General features: G+C 33.2%; 1 protein-coding gene across 1 annotated transcript in view; it reads left to right on the plus strand.

Moving 5' to 3' along the window:
• The window catches only part of LOC306882011 (serine/threonine-protein kinase 32C-like), a gene marked incomplete at both ends in the record, with an annotated part of 128,988 nt that overhangs the window by 48,264 nt on the left and 65,390 nt on the right, over positions 1–15,334 (plus strand). Inside the window, one exon of the mRNA XM_079436434.1 lies at positions 15,154–15,209. Within this exon, the coding sequence (XP_079292560.1) occupies positions 15,154–15,209 (56 nt within the window). The remainder of the gene's footprint in view (positions 1–15,153; positions 15,210–15,334) is intronic.

Raw genomic sequence — 15,334 nt, forward strand, 5'->3', positions numbered from 1 at the left:
TGTTAATTCTTCCAGGATAGTATGAACTAACAAAGAACAATTTTTTTTTAAAGCATTTATTAATCTTTTTAATGTTAGAAAAATAGTCATGTTCAAAAGATAAACTTTAAAATTTAATAATATATTAACACATTTTGGAATTAATATTGAACAACATTAAATGGTATATAATTATTAATGTTTATATATATATATATATAATGATAGCTACAGACACCAAACTCGGTACATAAATTGTTCTTATTAATCCGGACAACTTTCTAATTTACAGTCATTAGCTACGACCAACAGGAAGTCGGCTATATTTATTTTAATGTGGGTTTTTTTTAAACAGGCTGTAAACAAATTCATACTCCTTCAAGCAGAAACACAGAAATCACACCAAACATTTTTTCTCATGATGCCAAAATACTGAAGATGCTAAATTGTGGACGGATTTAGGATATCTTGAACGATGATTTAATGGCAATTTATTAAAGTTACAGAAAAAAGAGAACTTTTTTTTTTTTATCTTTTAAGAGCAGCTTCCAAACACTTCATAAAAAATTACATACACAGAACAATACAGTCTGAGGATATGTGATTAATTTCATGAATTTACAATACACTATGGAGAGGAGAAAATTTAAAACTTATCAGAGTTCTCCTGTCACTGCTTCTAATGTGTGCGGTGGGTGACTGGGTGAGTGACTGACTGTGTGAGTTCAGTGAGTGTGGAGGGGGAGAGAGAGAGAGAGAGAGGGTCTGTTTAAACTTCTCAATAAAATCCTTAAAAAATGCTTATAAAGCATTAAAGGTTTTGATAACACTTTATAATTAAGTCTCATTTGTTAACAGTAGGGAATGCATTAATTAACATGAACTAACAATGAAAAATATATATTTTACAGCATGTTAATTCTTCATTGATAGTATGAACTTACAACGAACTAACAATGAACAAAATATTTTTAATATTAGAAAAATAGTCATGTTCAAAAGATAAAACTTTAAAATGTAATAATATATTAACACATTTTGGAATTGATTTTGATCAACATTAAATGGTATATATTTATTAATGATGTAAATTAACAACAGTTAAATAATGTTGTTTTTTAACATTGGTTAATTCACAAATAACATTAAATATTAACAATATATTTTTTACTTTATTCATTTGTGTTAGAAAAAAATATTCATGTTAGTTAATGGAAAAATAAATCATTAAAACCTTTGGTAACTATAATAATTTCTCATTTGTTAGCATTAGTAAATGCATTAACTAACATCAACTACCAATGAAAAATATATTTTCACAGAATTTAAAGTTTTATATGTTGTTCTGTGTGTGTGTGTGTTTCACAGAGTTGATGGTTTGGATTAACCCTTTAATTGCCGTATCCCTTAAAACCAAACTGCCAGAGGGTTACTGTAATGCTTGTGCTCGCTGGGCACCGTTTTATCGATGCCACCGGGGTGGCGTATGCTGACGGCTTGGGCCCGTCATCGCTGCTCGCAGCTATATTTAGGGCCCAAGCCAGTAAGGCGCAGGGCCCTATTGTTCTTCTAAGGATTATTATTTTTTTTATTATTTTTTATTTCGACTATCCGGGTACTTTTGGGGGCCTTAACGTGCCCGAAAACTCTTGAAAATTGGCACACACATTGGAACCTGCGGCCATTAGGACGCCGCTGAGGCTGGGACCCGGGCGTGGCACAGGGGCTCTACGGCGCCCCCTGCAAAATTGTCAGAAAGCTTGATGTATAGCTCACACATACTTGCACGTATTCATATGAAACTCGGTACACATATAGAACTCATTGAGCTGAACAACTTCCGCACAGCATGTTTTAGGCTCCGCCCAACAGGAAGTCGGCTATTCAGGGCTGTTTAAAAAGCGCATGCTCTGGAATTTGATATACTCCTCTGAGGATTTCCATACAATTGCCACCAAACTCGGTGAACATGATCTCAAGACATTGGGGACGCTAAATTGCGAAGATATTTTTGATATATCGAACGGTTTGCCCGTGGCGAGGCGATGAAATTATGGCGAAAAATGAGACACAGGAAATGCCTAATAACGTCAACATACATTGTATGATGTAGATCAAACTTCAGTGATTTGTTCGTTGTGTGATGCCGATCGGATAGATGTGACTATTATGACTGAAAGTTATAGCGCCACCAACTGGCTGCAGGAAGTGTGTCGTTTTCAAAATGCTTTGAATTCAGCATCTTATTTTTACTCGATTTGCTTCAAACTTCACCAGAATAATGTCAAAACACGGCCGATGTAAAACTGTGAAGGGAATATTGATATCTAAAATTATGTTACCATGGCAACGTGTCAAAGTTGAAAATTCGTTTCTGGTGATTTTGAGGCAGATAACATGTTTAGAATGTCATGAAACTCAACACACATATGAGTATTAATGATAGTTAGACACTGGAAAAAGCTCATAAACGGGCGTGGAAGAGACACTCTATAGCGCCACCTTTTGTCAAAAATGGGGGGGTTAGTTTTAGCTACAGACACCAAACTCGGTACATAAATTGTTCTTATTAATCCGGACAACTTTCTAATTTACAGTCATTAGCTACGACCAACAGGAAGTCGGCATTATTTATTTTAATGTGGGTTTTTTTTAAAAACGGGCTGTAAACAAATTAATACTCCTCCAAGCAAAAACAAGGAAATCACACCAAACATTTTTTATCATGATGCCAAAATACTGAAGATGCTAAATTGCGGACGGATTTAGGATATCTTGAACGATGATTTAATGGCAATTTATTAAAGTTACAGTAAAAAAGAGATTTTTTTTTTTTTTTATCTTTTAAGAGCAGCTTTCAAACACTTCATAAAAAATTACATACACAGAACAATACAGTCTGAGGATATGTGATTAATTTCATGAATTTACAATACACTATGCTTAGGAGAAAATTTAAAAACTATCAGAGAGTTGATATACTGCTTCTGAGTGAGAGATCCCTGTCAGCCTGCAGCTGAGTGAGAGGTCCTGTCAGCCTGCAGCTGAGTGAGGGGTGGGGGTGGGGTGGGCTGTCAGTGACTGTGTGAGTGACTGTGTGGATTGAGCCAGTGGGTGAGAGAGAGAAAGAGAGAGAGAGGGTCTGTTTTTTAAAATCTTTAAAAAATGCTTATAAATCATTAAAGATTTTGATAACACTTTATAATAAGGTCTCAATTCTTAACATTAGGAAATGCATTAATTAACGTGAACTAACAATGAAAAATATATTTTTACAGCATGTTAATTCTTCCATGATAGTATGAACTAACAAAGAACAGTTTTTTTAAAAGCATTTATTAATCTTTTTAATGTTAGAAAAATAGTCATGTTCAAAAGATAAACTTTAAAATTTAATAATATATTAACACATTTTGGAATTAATATTGATCAACATTAAATGGTATATAATTATTAATGATTATATATATATATATATATAATGATAGCTACAGACACCAAACTCGGTACATAAATTGTTCTTATTAATCCGGACAACTTTCTAATTTACAGACATTAGCTACGACCAACAGGAAGTCGGCTATATTTATTTTAATGTGGGTTTTTTTTAAAAACAGGCTGTAAACAAATTAATACTCCTTCAAGCAGAAACACAGAAATCACACCAAACATTTTTTCTCATGATGCCAAAATACTGAAGATGCTAAATTGCGGACGGATTTAGGATATCTTGAACGGTGTTTTAATGGCAACTTATTAAAGTTACAGAAAAAAGAGAAAACTTTTTTTTTTTATCTTTTAAGAGCAGCTTCCAAACACTTCATAAAAAATTACATACACAGAACAATACAGTCTGACGATATGTGATTAATTTCATGAATTTACAATACACTATGGAGAGGAGAAAATTTAAAAACTATCAGAGATCTCCTGTCACTGCGCTCCTAATGTGTGCGGTGGGTGACTGGGTGGGTGACTGACTGTGTGAGTTCAGTGAGTGTGGAGGGGGAGAGAGAGAGAGAGAGAGAGTGAGAGAGAGAGAGAGAGGGTCTGTTTAAACTTCTCAATAAAATCCTTAAAAAATGCTTATAAAGCATTAAAGGTTTTGATAACACTTTATAATTAAGTCTCATTTGTTAACAGTAGGGAATGCATTAATTAACATGAACTAACAATGAAAAATATATTTTTTACAGCATGTTAATTCTTCATTGATAGTATGAACTTACAACCAACTAACAATGAACAAAATATTTTTAATATTAGAAAAATAGTCATGTTCAAAAGATAAAACGTTAAAATTTAATAATATATTAACACCTTTTGGAATTGATTTTGATAAACATTAAATGGTATATATTTATTAATGATGTAAATTAACAACAGTTAAATAATGTTGTTTTTTTAACATTGGTTAATTCACAAATAACATTAAATATTAACAATATATTTTTTACTTTATTCATTTGTGTTAGTAAATTATTCATGTTAGTTAATGGAAAAATAAATCATTAAAAAATGCTTATAAATCATTAAAACCTTTGGTAACTATAACAATTTCTCATTTGTTAGCATTAGTAAATGCATTAACTAACATCAACTACCAATGAAAAATATATTTTCACAGAATTTAAAGTTTTATATGTTGTTTTGTGTGTGTGTGTGTTTCACAGAGTTGATGGTTTGGACTAACCCTTTAATTGCCGTATCCCTTAAAACCAAACTGCCAGAGGGTTACTGTGATGCGTGTGCTCGCTGGGCACCGTTTTATCGATGCCACCGGGGTGGCGTATGCTGACGGCTTGGGCCCGTCATCGCTGCTTGCAGCTATATTTTTTTTTATTTTTATTTTTTTTTTTTATTTCAATCATCCGGGCACTTTTGGGGGCCTTAACGCGCCCGAAAACTCTCGAAAATCGGCACGCACATTGGAACCTGCGGCCATTAGGACGCCGCTGAGGCTGGGACCCGGGCGTGGCACAGGGGCTCTACGGCGCCCCCTGGAAAATTGTCAGAAAACTTGATGTATAGCTCACACATACTTGCACGTATTCATATGAAACTCGGTACACATATAGAACTCATTGAGCTGAACAACTTCCGCGCAGCATGTCATAGGCTCCGCCCAACAGGAAGTCGGCTATTCAGGGCTGTTTAAAAAGCGCATGCTCTGGAATTTGATATACTCCTCTGAGGATTTCCATACGATTGCCACCAAACTCGGTGAACATGATCTCAAGACATTGGGGACGCTAAATTGCGAAGATATTTTTGATATGTCGAACGGTTTGCCCGTGGCGAGGCGATGAAGTTATGGCGAAAAATGAGACCCAGGAAATGCCTAATAACGTCCACATACATTGTATGATGTTGATCAAACTTCAGTGATTTGTTCGTTGTATGATGCCGATCGGATAGATGTGACTATAATGACTGAAAGTTATAGCGCCACCAACTGGCTGCAGGAAGTGTGTCGTTTTCAAAATGCTTTGAATTCAGCATCTTATTTTTACTCGATTTGCTTCAAACTTCACCAGAATAATGTCAAAACACGGCCGATGTAAAACTGTGAAGGCAATATTGATATCTAAACTTATGTTGCCATGGCAACGTGTCAAAGTTGAAAATTCGTTTCTGGTGATTTTGAGGCAGATAACATGTTTAGAATGTCATGAAACTCAACACACATATCAGTATTAATGATAGTTAGACACTGGAAAAAGCTCATAAACGGGCGTGGAAGAGGCACTCTATAGCGCCACCTTTTGTCAAAAATGGGGGGGTTAGTTTTAGCTACAGACACCAAACTTGGTACTTAAATTGTTCTTATTAATCCGGACAACTTTCTAATTTACAGTCATTAGCTACGACCAACAGGAAGTCGGCTATATTTATTTTAATGTGGGTTTTTTTTTAAAACGGGCTGTAAACAAATTAATACTCCTCCAAGCAGAAACACGGAAATCACACGAAACATTTTTTATCATGATGCCAAAATACTGAAGATGCTAAATTGCGGACGGATTTAGGATATCTTGAACGATGATTTAATGGCAATTTATTAAAGTTACAGTAAAAAAGATAATTTTTATTTTTTTTTATCTTTTAAGAGCAGCTTCCAAACACTTCATAAAAAATTACATACACAGAACAATACAGTCTGAGAATATGTGATTAATTTCATGAATTTACAATACACTATGCTTAGGAGAAAATTTAAAAACTATCAGAGAGTTGATATAATGCTTCTGAGTGAGAGGTCCTGTCAGCCTGCAGCTGAGTGAGGGGTGGGGGTGGGGTGGGCTGTGAGTGACTGTGTGAGTGACTGTGTGGATTGAGGCAGTGGGTGAGAGAGAGAAAGAGAGAGAGAGGGTCTGTTTTTTTAAAATCTTTAAAAAATGCTTATAAATCATTAAAGATTTTGATAACACTTTATAATAAGGTCTCAATTCTTAACATTAGGAAATGCATTAATTAACGTGAACTAACAATGAAAAATATATTTTTACAGCATGTTAATTCTTCCATGATAGTATGAACTAACAAAGAACTTTTTTTTTAAAGCATTTATTAATCTTTTTAATGTTAGAAAAATAATCATGTTCAAAAGATTAACTTTAAAATGTAATAATATATAAACACATTTTGGAATTAATATTCATCAACATTAAATGGTATATAATTATTAATGATTATATATATATAATGATAGCTACAGACACCAAACTCGGTACATAAATTGTTCTTATTAATCCGGACAACTTTCTAATTTACAGTCATTAGCTACGACCAACAGGAAATCGGCTATTTTTTTTTTTATGTGTTTTTTTTTTTTTTTAAACGGGCTGTAAACAAATTCATACTCCTCCCAAGCAGAAACCAACAATTCACACCAAACATTTTTTCACATGCTTCCAAGATACTGAAGATACTACATTGCGGACGGATTTAGGATATCTTGAACGGTGATTTAATGGCAATTTATTAAAGTCACAGTAAAAAATAACACTTTTCTTTTTTTTTATCTTTTAAGAGCAGCTTCAAAACACTTCATAAAAAATTACATACACAGAACAATACAGTCTGAGGATATGTTATTAATTCCATGAATTTACAATACACTATACAGAGGAGAACATTTTCAAACTTATCAGAGTTCTCCTGTCTCTGTGCTTCTAATGTGTGCGGTAGGTGACTGGGTGGGTGACTGACTGTGTGAGTTCAGTGAGTGTGGAGGGAGAGAGAGAGAGAGAGAGAGAGAGAGAGAGAGGGTCTGTTTAAACTTCTCAATAAAATCCTTAAAAAATGCTTATAAAGCATTAAAGGTTTTGATAACACTTTATAATTAAGTCTCATTTGTTAACAGTAGGGAATGCATTAATTAACATGAACTAACAATGAAAAATGTATTTTTTACAGCATGTTAATTCTTCATTGATAGTATGAACTTACAATGAACTAACAATGAACAAAATATTTTTAATATTAGAAAAATAGTCATGTTCAAAAAATAAAACTTTAAAATGTAATAATATATTAACACATTTTGGAATTGATTTTGATAAACATTAAATGGTATATATTTATTAATGATGTAAATTAACAACAGTTAAATAATGTTGTTTTTTAACATTGGTTAATTCACAAATAACATTAAATATTAACAATATATTTTTTACTTTATTAATTTGTGTTAGAAAAAATTATTCATGTTAGTTAATGGAAAAATAAATCATTAAAAAAAGCTTATAAATCATTAAAACCTTTGGTAACTATAATAATTTCTCATTTGTTAGCATTAGTAAATGCATTAACTAACATCAACTACCAATGAAAAATATATTTTCACAGAATTTAAAGTTTTATATGTTGTTCTGTGTGTGTGTGTTTCACTGAGTTGATGGTTTGGATTAACCCTTTAATTGCCGTATCCCTTAAAACCAAACTGCCAGAGGGTTACTGTGATGCTTGTGCTCGCTGGGCACCGTTTTATCGATGCCACCGGGGTGGCGTATGCTGACGGCTTGGGCCCGTCATCGCTGCTCGCAGCTATATTTTGTTTTGATTTTATTTGTTTCATGCATTGTTAATTTAGCATGTACTGTTCTTATGAATAGTTTTAGTTTTTATTTTTATATTTCCCTTTTTAATTGTAATTTAGTGTTTTTATTGTGCTTTTGTCATTTATCTTTTTTATATATAATTATGTCTATATAGTTTTTATTGAATTTTATTTCAGTTTTGTTTTTATTACAAGTTAAAGTAAATGAGAAAATGAGAATTATTGTCTTGACAGCTAGCTGAAATAAAGTAATTATTTTATATTTTCATTTATTTCAGTTTACTTTTATTTTATTTCATATAATATGTTTTAATTTCATATAATAGGTATTTACATTTTTTCTTTACATTTGTGCTTTTAGCAGACATATTTTGTCCAAAGTCACTTATAATAAAATAACAAAAGTAATTAATTAATTAATAACATATACACGGCCAGGTTGAGTAGAAAGCATGATTAGAAAACAAGTTAGAGCAAATTATTTTTATTTTTATTATTATTATTATATTATATTACTATTATTATAATTATTATTTATTTATCCCTATCTATCAATTATGAGCATATGGCTATCAAATATAATTTTTCTATGTGTTCATTTTATTTATTTATTATTTAGCAAAAGTAAACTGTTACTGCGACTCCATGAAATGACTGTGTGACTAAACCTTTGGTCAAGCTGTCCACCACAGTTAGGAAGCTTTTGTTGAAATGTGTTTTCCTGCTGTCTAAAGTGTTGTTCACACACACACACACACACACACACACACACACACACGGTGGTCAGATCACGTGAGCTCCATTATGGAGCTGCTGGATGAGACTCATCCTGTTCTTAATGATCTTCATGTATCTGTTGACCATCTAAAGGTTCTTTAATGATCCTTACATGGACCCTTAACACAGCCTCATATATCAAACACACAGACGCTCGATGATCCCAGTGTGCACTGCAGCGAAACCAGCTCTAACTGAATATGTGTTAAACTGTAATGTATTTCTCTCTCCACCCTCAATACCACGACTGAGGTGCCCTTGAGCAAGACACCGAACCCCCAGCATAAATGCTGCCCACTGCTCCGGGTGTGTGTTCACTGCTGTGTGTGTGTGTGTGTGTGTGTGTGTGTTCACTGCTGTGTGTGTGCACGTTGGATGGGTTAAATGCAGAGCACGAATTCCGAGTATGGGTCACCATACTTGGCTGAATGTCACTTCACTTCACTTCATATTCACATAGAAAATGGTCACAATTTTTACTGTATTTTTGAGAAAATAAATGCAGCTTTGGTGAGCAGAAAATACATATTTTATAACCATTCCCAAACTTTTGACTGATATTATAATCTCTATAGCTGGTCTCATCTCTGGCTCTGTGTGTATCATTAGTTGGAGTGCTGTGTGACACAAGATGGACCTCAGACAGGAAGAGACACTAATGACTTCCTCTGTGTGGGTTTTCTGCCCACGAGCGCCAAACCGCTGTCAGTCATCTCGGAAAAACCTTCAGCAAGATGCTCCTTAATGAAACAAATAAATACAGATGGATATAGTCAACAGGAAACTAAAATTAGTAATGCATTTTGTGTATTAGTCACAATACATCATTTCAATGCAGCTTCACAAAAAATCATCATTATAATATCATGCCTTATAGTTGCATTTATCAGATTAGAGCTGATAGAGTTACAGTTTGCAGCAATACAAACAGTCAAGCAGTTGAGATAACACGAGTGCATGTGCAGTAAAGTCAGATGAACTATAAATCCATCTTGCATATCTCTGGCTGATAATATAGTAGATTATATGAGCATAGAGGCAGTTGTAGCATCAGTATTCATGAGGGCTGATGGTCTTATTGTTGCTCTGTCATCCATTAGCTCTCCATTGGAAATCACCCGCTCCTTCTTCATCATGTTGGCTGAGAGCCAGATTTCTGCTGCTGACTCAGACTCGTCTGCTGATGTATTCGACATAAAACGCCTGTTCAGCTCTCCTGCTTTCTCCGTGCCGCTTTGTGTGAATTATGGGAGAACCACAAGCAAAGATTTGCTCTATGAATGCGGTAATAAGCTTATTTTAAACTGGAGATTATTCTACTCAATTTTCAACTTTAAAATCAAATTTAAAAATGTGGACGTGTTAACAAATTACTACAACAGACCATGATTAACCCCAAAAGATTGACTGTTACACATGTGTTAAATATCACTGTAGTAATATATGTGAGCCTGCAGCACTAAATCAGTCATGAGTAACACAGGTATATTTGTAGCAATAGCCAACAATACATTGTATGGATCAAAATTATACATTTCTCTTTTATAACAAAAATCATTAAGATATTAAGATCATGTTCCATGAAGATATTTAGTAAATTTCCTACTATAAATATATCTAAACAAAATTTTTGATTAGTAATATGCATTGCTAAGAACTTAATTTGAACAACTTTAAAGGAGATTTTCTCAATATTTAGATTTTTTTGCTCCCTCAGATTCCAGATTTTCAAATAGCTGTATCTCAGACAAATATTGCCCTATCATAACAAACCATACATCAATGGAAAGATTATTTATTCAGTTTTCAGATGCATAAATCTCAATTTCGAAAAATCGACCCTAATGACTGGTTTTGTGGTCCAGAGTCACACACATAGTCTCGTTAGGATAAAAGTGGATAATGGGTTTATAGGAGACAGAAGAGGCAGTTGTGTGTTTAATATCACAGGTGCATGATGTTTAAATCTCTATAATATTAGAATCAGAGCTCTCAGAGGAACCGGTTTGTCTGGCTTTATTGCATTCTGGGAATACAAGAAAACAGACACCGTTCCAGCAAACAGATGACTAAACGTTAGTCGTCACAGACATTGGCCGTCAGGAGGACTGTTGTTTTTATCCAGTCTTTCTTTAGGTGTATTAAAGCCAGAGCAAACTTGCCCACAGACGCCGCTTCATGAATGTAAAGCACAGCGATGCCAAGAACTGGTGAATAGCAGAAACATGTTCCCTCACTAATCAACAGAAGCAGCACACTACTAAGGGAACATCAATCTGATCCTAAACAGCACCATTACAATTGTGTGTAACTTTTGATTTGCTATTTTATTGACTGAATTATATTTATAATGCAAGTTTTCTCTTGTTTTCTTGTTAGGGCTGATTCTTGAGATCCTAGTGTTTCATGCACTGCTCAATTTTGAGCTTTATTCTGCTTCCAAATCATGTCTCTTCTCTCAGACTAGTGGAAAGAAAACATGCAAATACACATTTAAGGGTTTATTTTATTAATCTATCGTCTTGTCTGTTGATTTCGATCTTTAATGCATTGTTTCTCTTACTTTCAGCAAGCTTTACAGTTTTATTCCTCTCTATATTCTGAAGGTTTGCTCAAGTGTCGTTCACACCGAGTTATTCAACATTTCACTCCTGAAAACATTGGAGTAAACATCGAAATGTATTTGTTTTCTGTCTGTTGATAGTTTCTGATTTATGGAGTGATAAAGAGAAATAAAATAAAGAATGAAAATAAAACCTTTAACTCTAATATGACAAGAAAACCAAAGAATTATGAAAGTTTCTGATCCAGCAATCAGATTTATGTTCTGGAAATATATGTAAATTAGTGCATATTTAATTAGATAATGTTTCATCTTCATATTTAAACATAACATTAAAAACTTATATAATATTATATAATATAATGTAATAGACAGTTGTCTTAATGTATATTGTCATTGAGATACTGTTATAGTTTTGTTAATATTTTGATTTACTTTTTATTTATATATTTTCTGCTTTCATGTTAATTTTAGTTAAAGTTTTAGTAATTTTGTTGTAATTTTTAGTAGTTTTTAAAATATATATATAGATTGTTTTTATTTCAATTTTGGTTTCAGTTATTTTAGTGCATTAGGTTAAACTAGAATAACATGAAAATGTTGCCTTGGGAACTCGCTGAAATAAGTTTTTTGTATTTTATTTTATTTCAGTAAACCTTTATTTTATTTCAAGTAACATTAGTTGCTGTAATGAATTGAATTGAATTGATCTGAATAAAGACTCTTCTGTAGAATTGTCTTCTGTAGAGCGGCTTTACAGCTGAAACTGAAATCATTTGATGAATTTCACAACATTAATTCCTGTTTATTACACTGAAGCTGCTTTGAAACGATCTGTATTGTATGAAGCTTGACTCGTATGGAGTCAGGCAGCAGAAATCTGTTCAATCTCTTCGCGTGAGAAGTTCAAGTAAGAAGCATCTGCAGAATGAGATTCTTAAGAGATTCTGGAAGTCTTTAGAGTATCTCGACTCTCACATCTTCAGAAGTGACCCGCGTCCTCTCATGTGGATAAGTGTGTGTTTCTGAGCGTTTCTTCAGTCAGTGTGTGTGTGTGTGTGTGTGTGTGTGTGTGTTATGGCTTGCCTCAGGATGCGGTTAAAACACAGCAGAAAGCTTTTCTTTCTCACTCAATTCTGCTTTATCATCAATGGACGAGCTTTCAGACGGAAAAGGGGCTTTTGGAGCACATCAATCCAGGAAAAACCTCAGCAGATAACTAAATACATATCTAATGAAAACGCATGAGCTCTGATATCTTTGACTGTTCACTGATGCTTGAATATATCGAATAGAAACTCTGAATGTATCTTCATTATTAAATCATATTAAGACTACACTGGCCGTCATTCAAAACATGTTTCAAACGCATTAAATAAAATGATGAGCCATCATATTGAGTTTCCTAATGCATTACACTGCAAAAATTAGTTTCTTTCTTAGTGTTTTTATCTTTTTTTTCTTTTTTTTAATCAAAATACATTTACTTGAGATGCAAAATGACTTGTTTGTATCAATGTATCAACATTTATGATTGCAATTATTAATCATATGATGAAAACAAGAACAAATATCTGTCAGTGGGGTCAGAAAAATAAACTAGAGAAAACAAGAATATTTTTCTGACCCCACTGATAGATTTTTCTTCTTGTTTCAAGCAAAAACTCACTTTCTTTTTTCTCGTAAAACAAGACTCAAGATCTCAGGTCATTTTGCATCACCAGTAAATGCATCTTAGTTTAAGAATCTTTAGATATTTTTACTAAAACACAGTGGAGGAAAATGATTTGTTGCAGTGCAGGTATCATAATAATAATAATGTGCTGTTGTTTGAGGTGTTTTTCTGCTGATCTGGCTGGATAAAGGTTGAATGGATGCACTGTTTTCTCATGGCTTCACACACGCTGGAGATTTTCTGATGTGAAGCATTGATTGGCGCTGCTCGTGTTTGCTCTGCTGCTCTATGAGCGCTTCTTCTGACAGAAACGCTGTTTATTTATAATAGCACCGCTGTGTGAAGTGAAGCTGATGCTAATAGACCACAGAAAAGCTCCTGATTAATGCCTGCTGATTTAGCAGTTTTGCAGTTTTAATCCAGATTTGGATGAAGCTCAAACAGTAGATCTTGGGTTTGATTCTGAGGGAATACATGAAGAGATAAAAAGTATACCTGCAATGCAATGCAAGGTTCTTTGAACGAAAGAACATCTGGCAAATGCATAAATGCAATGTAAATGTAGTTTTGTGTAAAACATTTCTTAATGTATGGCAGTCTGATCAATGGAGGTAATTGTAGCTTTTTTCTCACAATTCTGACTTTTTGTTTGTTTGTGCACTAAAATGTTTAATGTTTTGAATACATTTTTCTTCCAAATTTTGTTACAGTGGAGTTCTGAAGATATAAACTCAGAATTATGATTTTCTTTTAATTTTTTTGCAATTCAGAATTTATATCTCACTATATTTAACTAAAACTGGAAGTAAAAATAAAACCATTAAAAATATTTTCATCACTTCAAAACAAAAATGTTAACTGAAATATATATTTTTTTAATTTCAGCTAGTTGCCAAGCCAGCATTTCTCATTTAATTTAGTTCAATTTGATGCACTAAAATAGCTAACACTAAACCTAAAATAAAAATTAAACTATATAGAAATTAAATCAAACTATATAATTAAAACCATATAGACATATTTAAAATTAATAAAGACTAATAAAACACTATAAAAATACTAAAAGTGACTACAAAATTAAACAAAATTAATGAAACTTTAACCAATATTAAAATGAATACAGAAAATAAAAAAAAATAAAAAATAATAATAATTGTGACTTTTTTTATCACAACTGTGATTTTAAAGCTGCAATCCGTAACTTTTTTGTTTAAAAATGATCTGAAATCAATATTTGAGCAAGTACATAACCAGCCAGTGTTCGTAAACTATCCCCTTACTTTAGCCGATTCACAACGGTTAGTTTATAATAATGTTTTCTAATTGGACTGGTACGGGTAGGTTTCGTGGGACATTGGAGCATGGCACTGCATCATTACATCACGTCTGTAAATATAAAGAAGTTCTCCCGGCTAGTAAACTATCTCATGTGAGGATCCTGCAGATCGTTTATAGCCTTTTCTCACAGCAGCTGGAATAATTAAATTTATCGTTTTGATGGCGGATTGTAATCCAGAAAGGATTATGTGTTTATGAATGAAATTAAATGATATTCCAGTTTTTAATGTGCATCTGATTACAGATAGCCTGGGATTACACAAGATTTGTATTTTAAAGAGAACCAGTTCAAGGGAAGAATAATTAGCTTTTTCTTTATATGAAATTTGAATGGTATGACAATTAGAGATTAGACTGCACAAAAATTGAAATACTAATAATTTGCACGGTTTGATGTGATATGAGCTGATTAACCGATCGTTAGATTTAATCACCATTGTAGCGTGATTTATGGTAATGTTTTTTCCTCAGTTGGTCAGAACAAAAGTGTCAAACTTGTTACTTGTCTGCCGAATGCATACATATAGTAAAACAGCACATATTATACTGTTATGCTCAATAATATGCTGCCTTGTTGTGGTATGACTGCGTATAATGTCATGTCCTGATCACATTGCTTTGTGGAATATGATTTTTATCTTTGTGGATTTATATTCACATGACGGCGGTAAATGATGACAGAACTGACTGTTTTTTGGTGAAGAGACTCTTTGATTTTCTTGCATTTCCTTTTATTAATCTACTCTTTTCCTTTTGTAGTGAACTTCGATCACTTCCAGATTCTGCGGGCCATCGGGAAAGGGAGCTTTGGGAAGGTAAGACGACCAACTCACATCCATTATCCATGTCTGTACGTACCGTCGTAAAAGAAGAGTTCCTCCAGAAGCTTGTTCAAATAAATGAATAATCAGATGATGACAGATTGGTGTGAAGCCGCTGC

This window comes from Barbus barbus, assembly GCF_936440315.1.
Source record: "Barbus barbus genome assembly, chromosome: 16".
Lineage (NCBI taxonomy): Eukaryota > Metazoa > Chordata > Actinopteri > Cypriniformes > Cyprinidae > Barbus > Barbus barbus.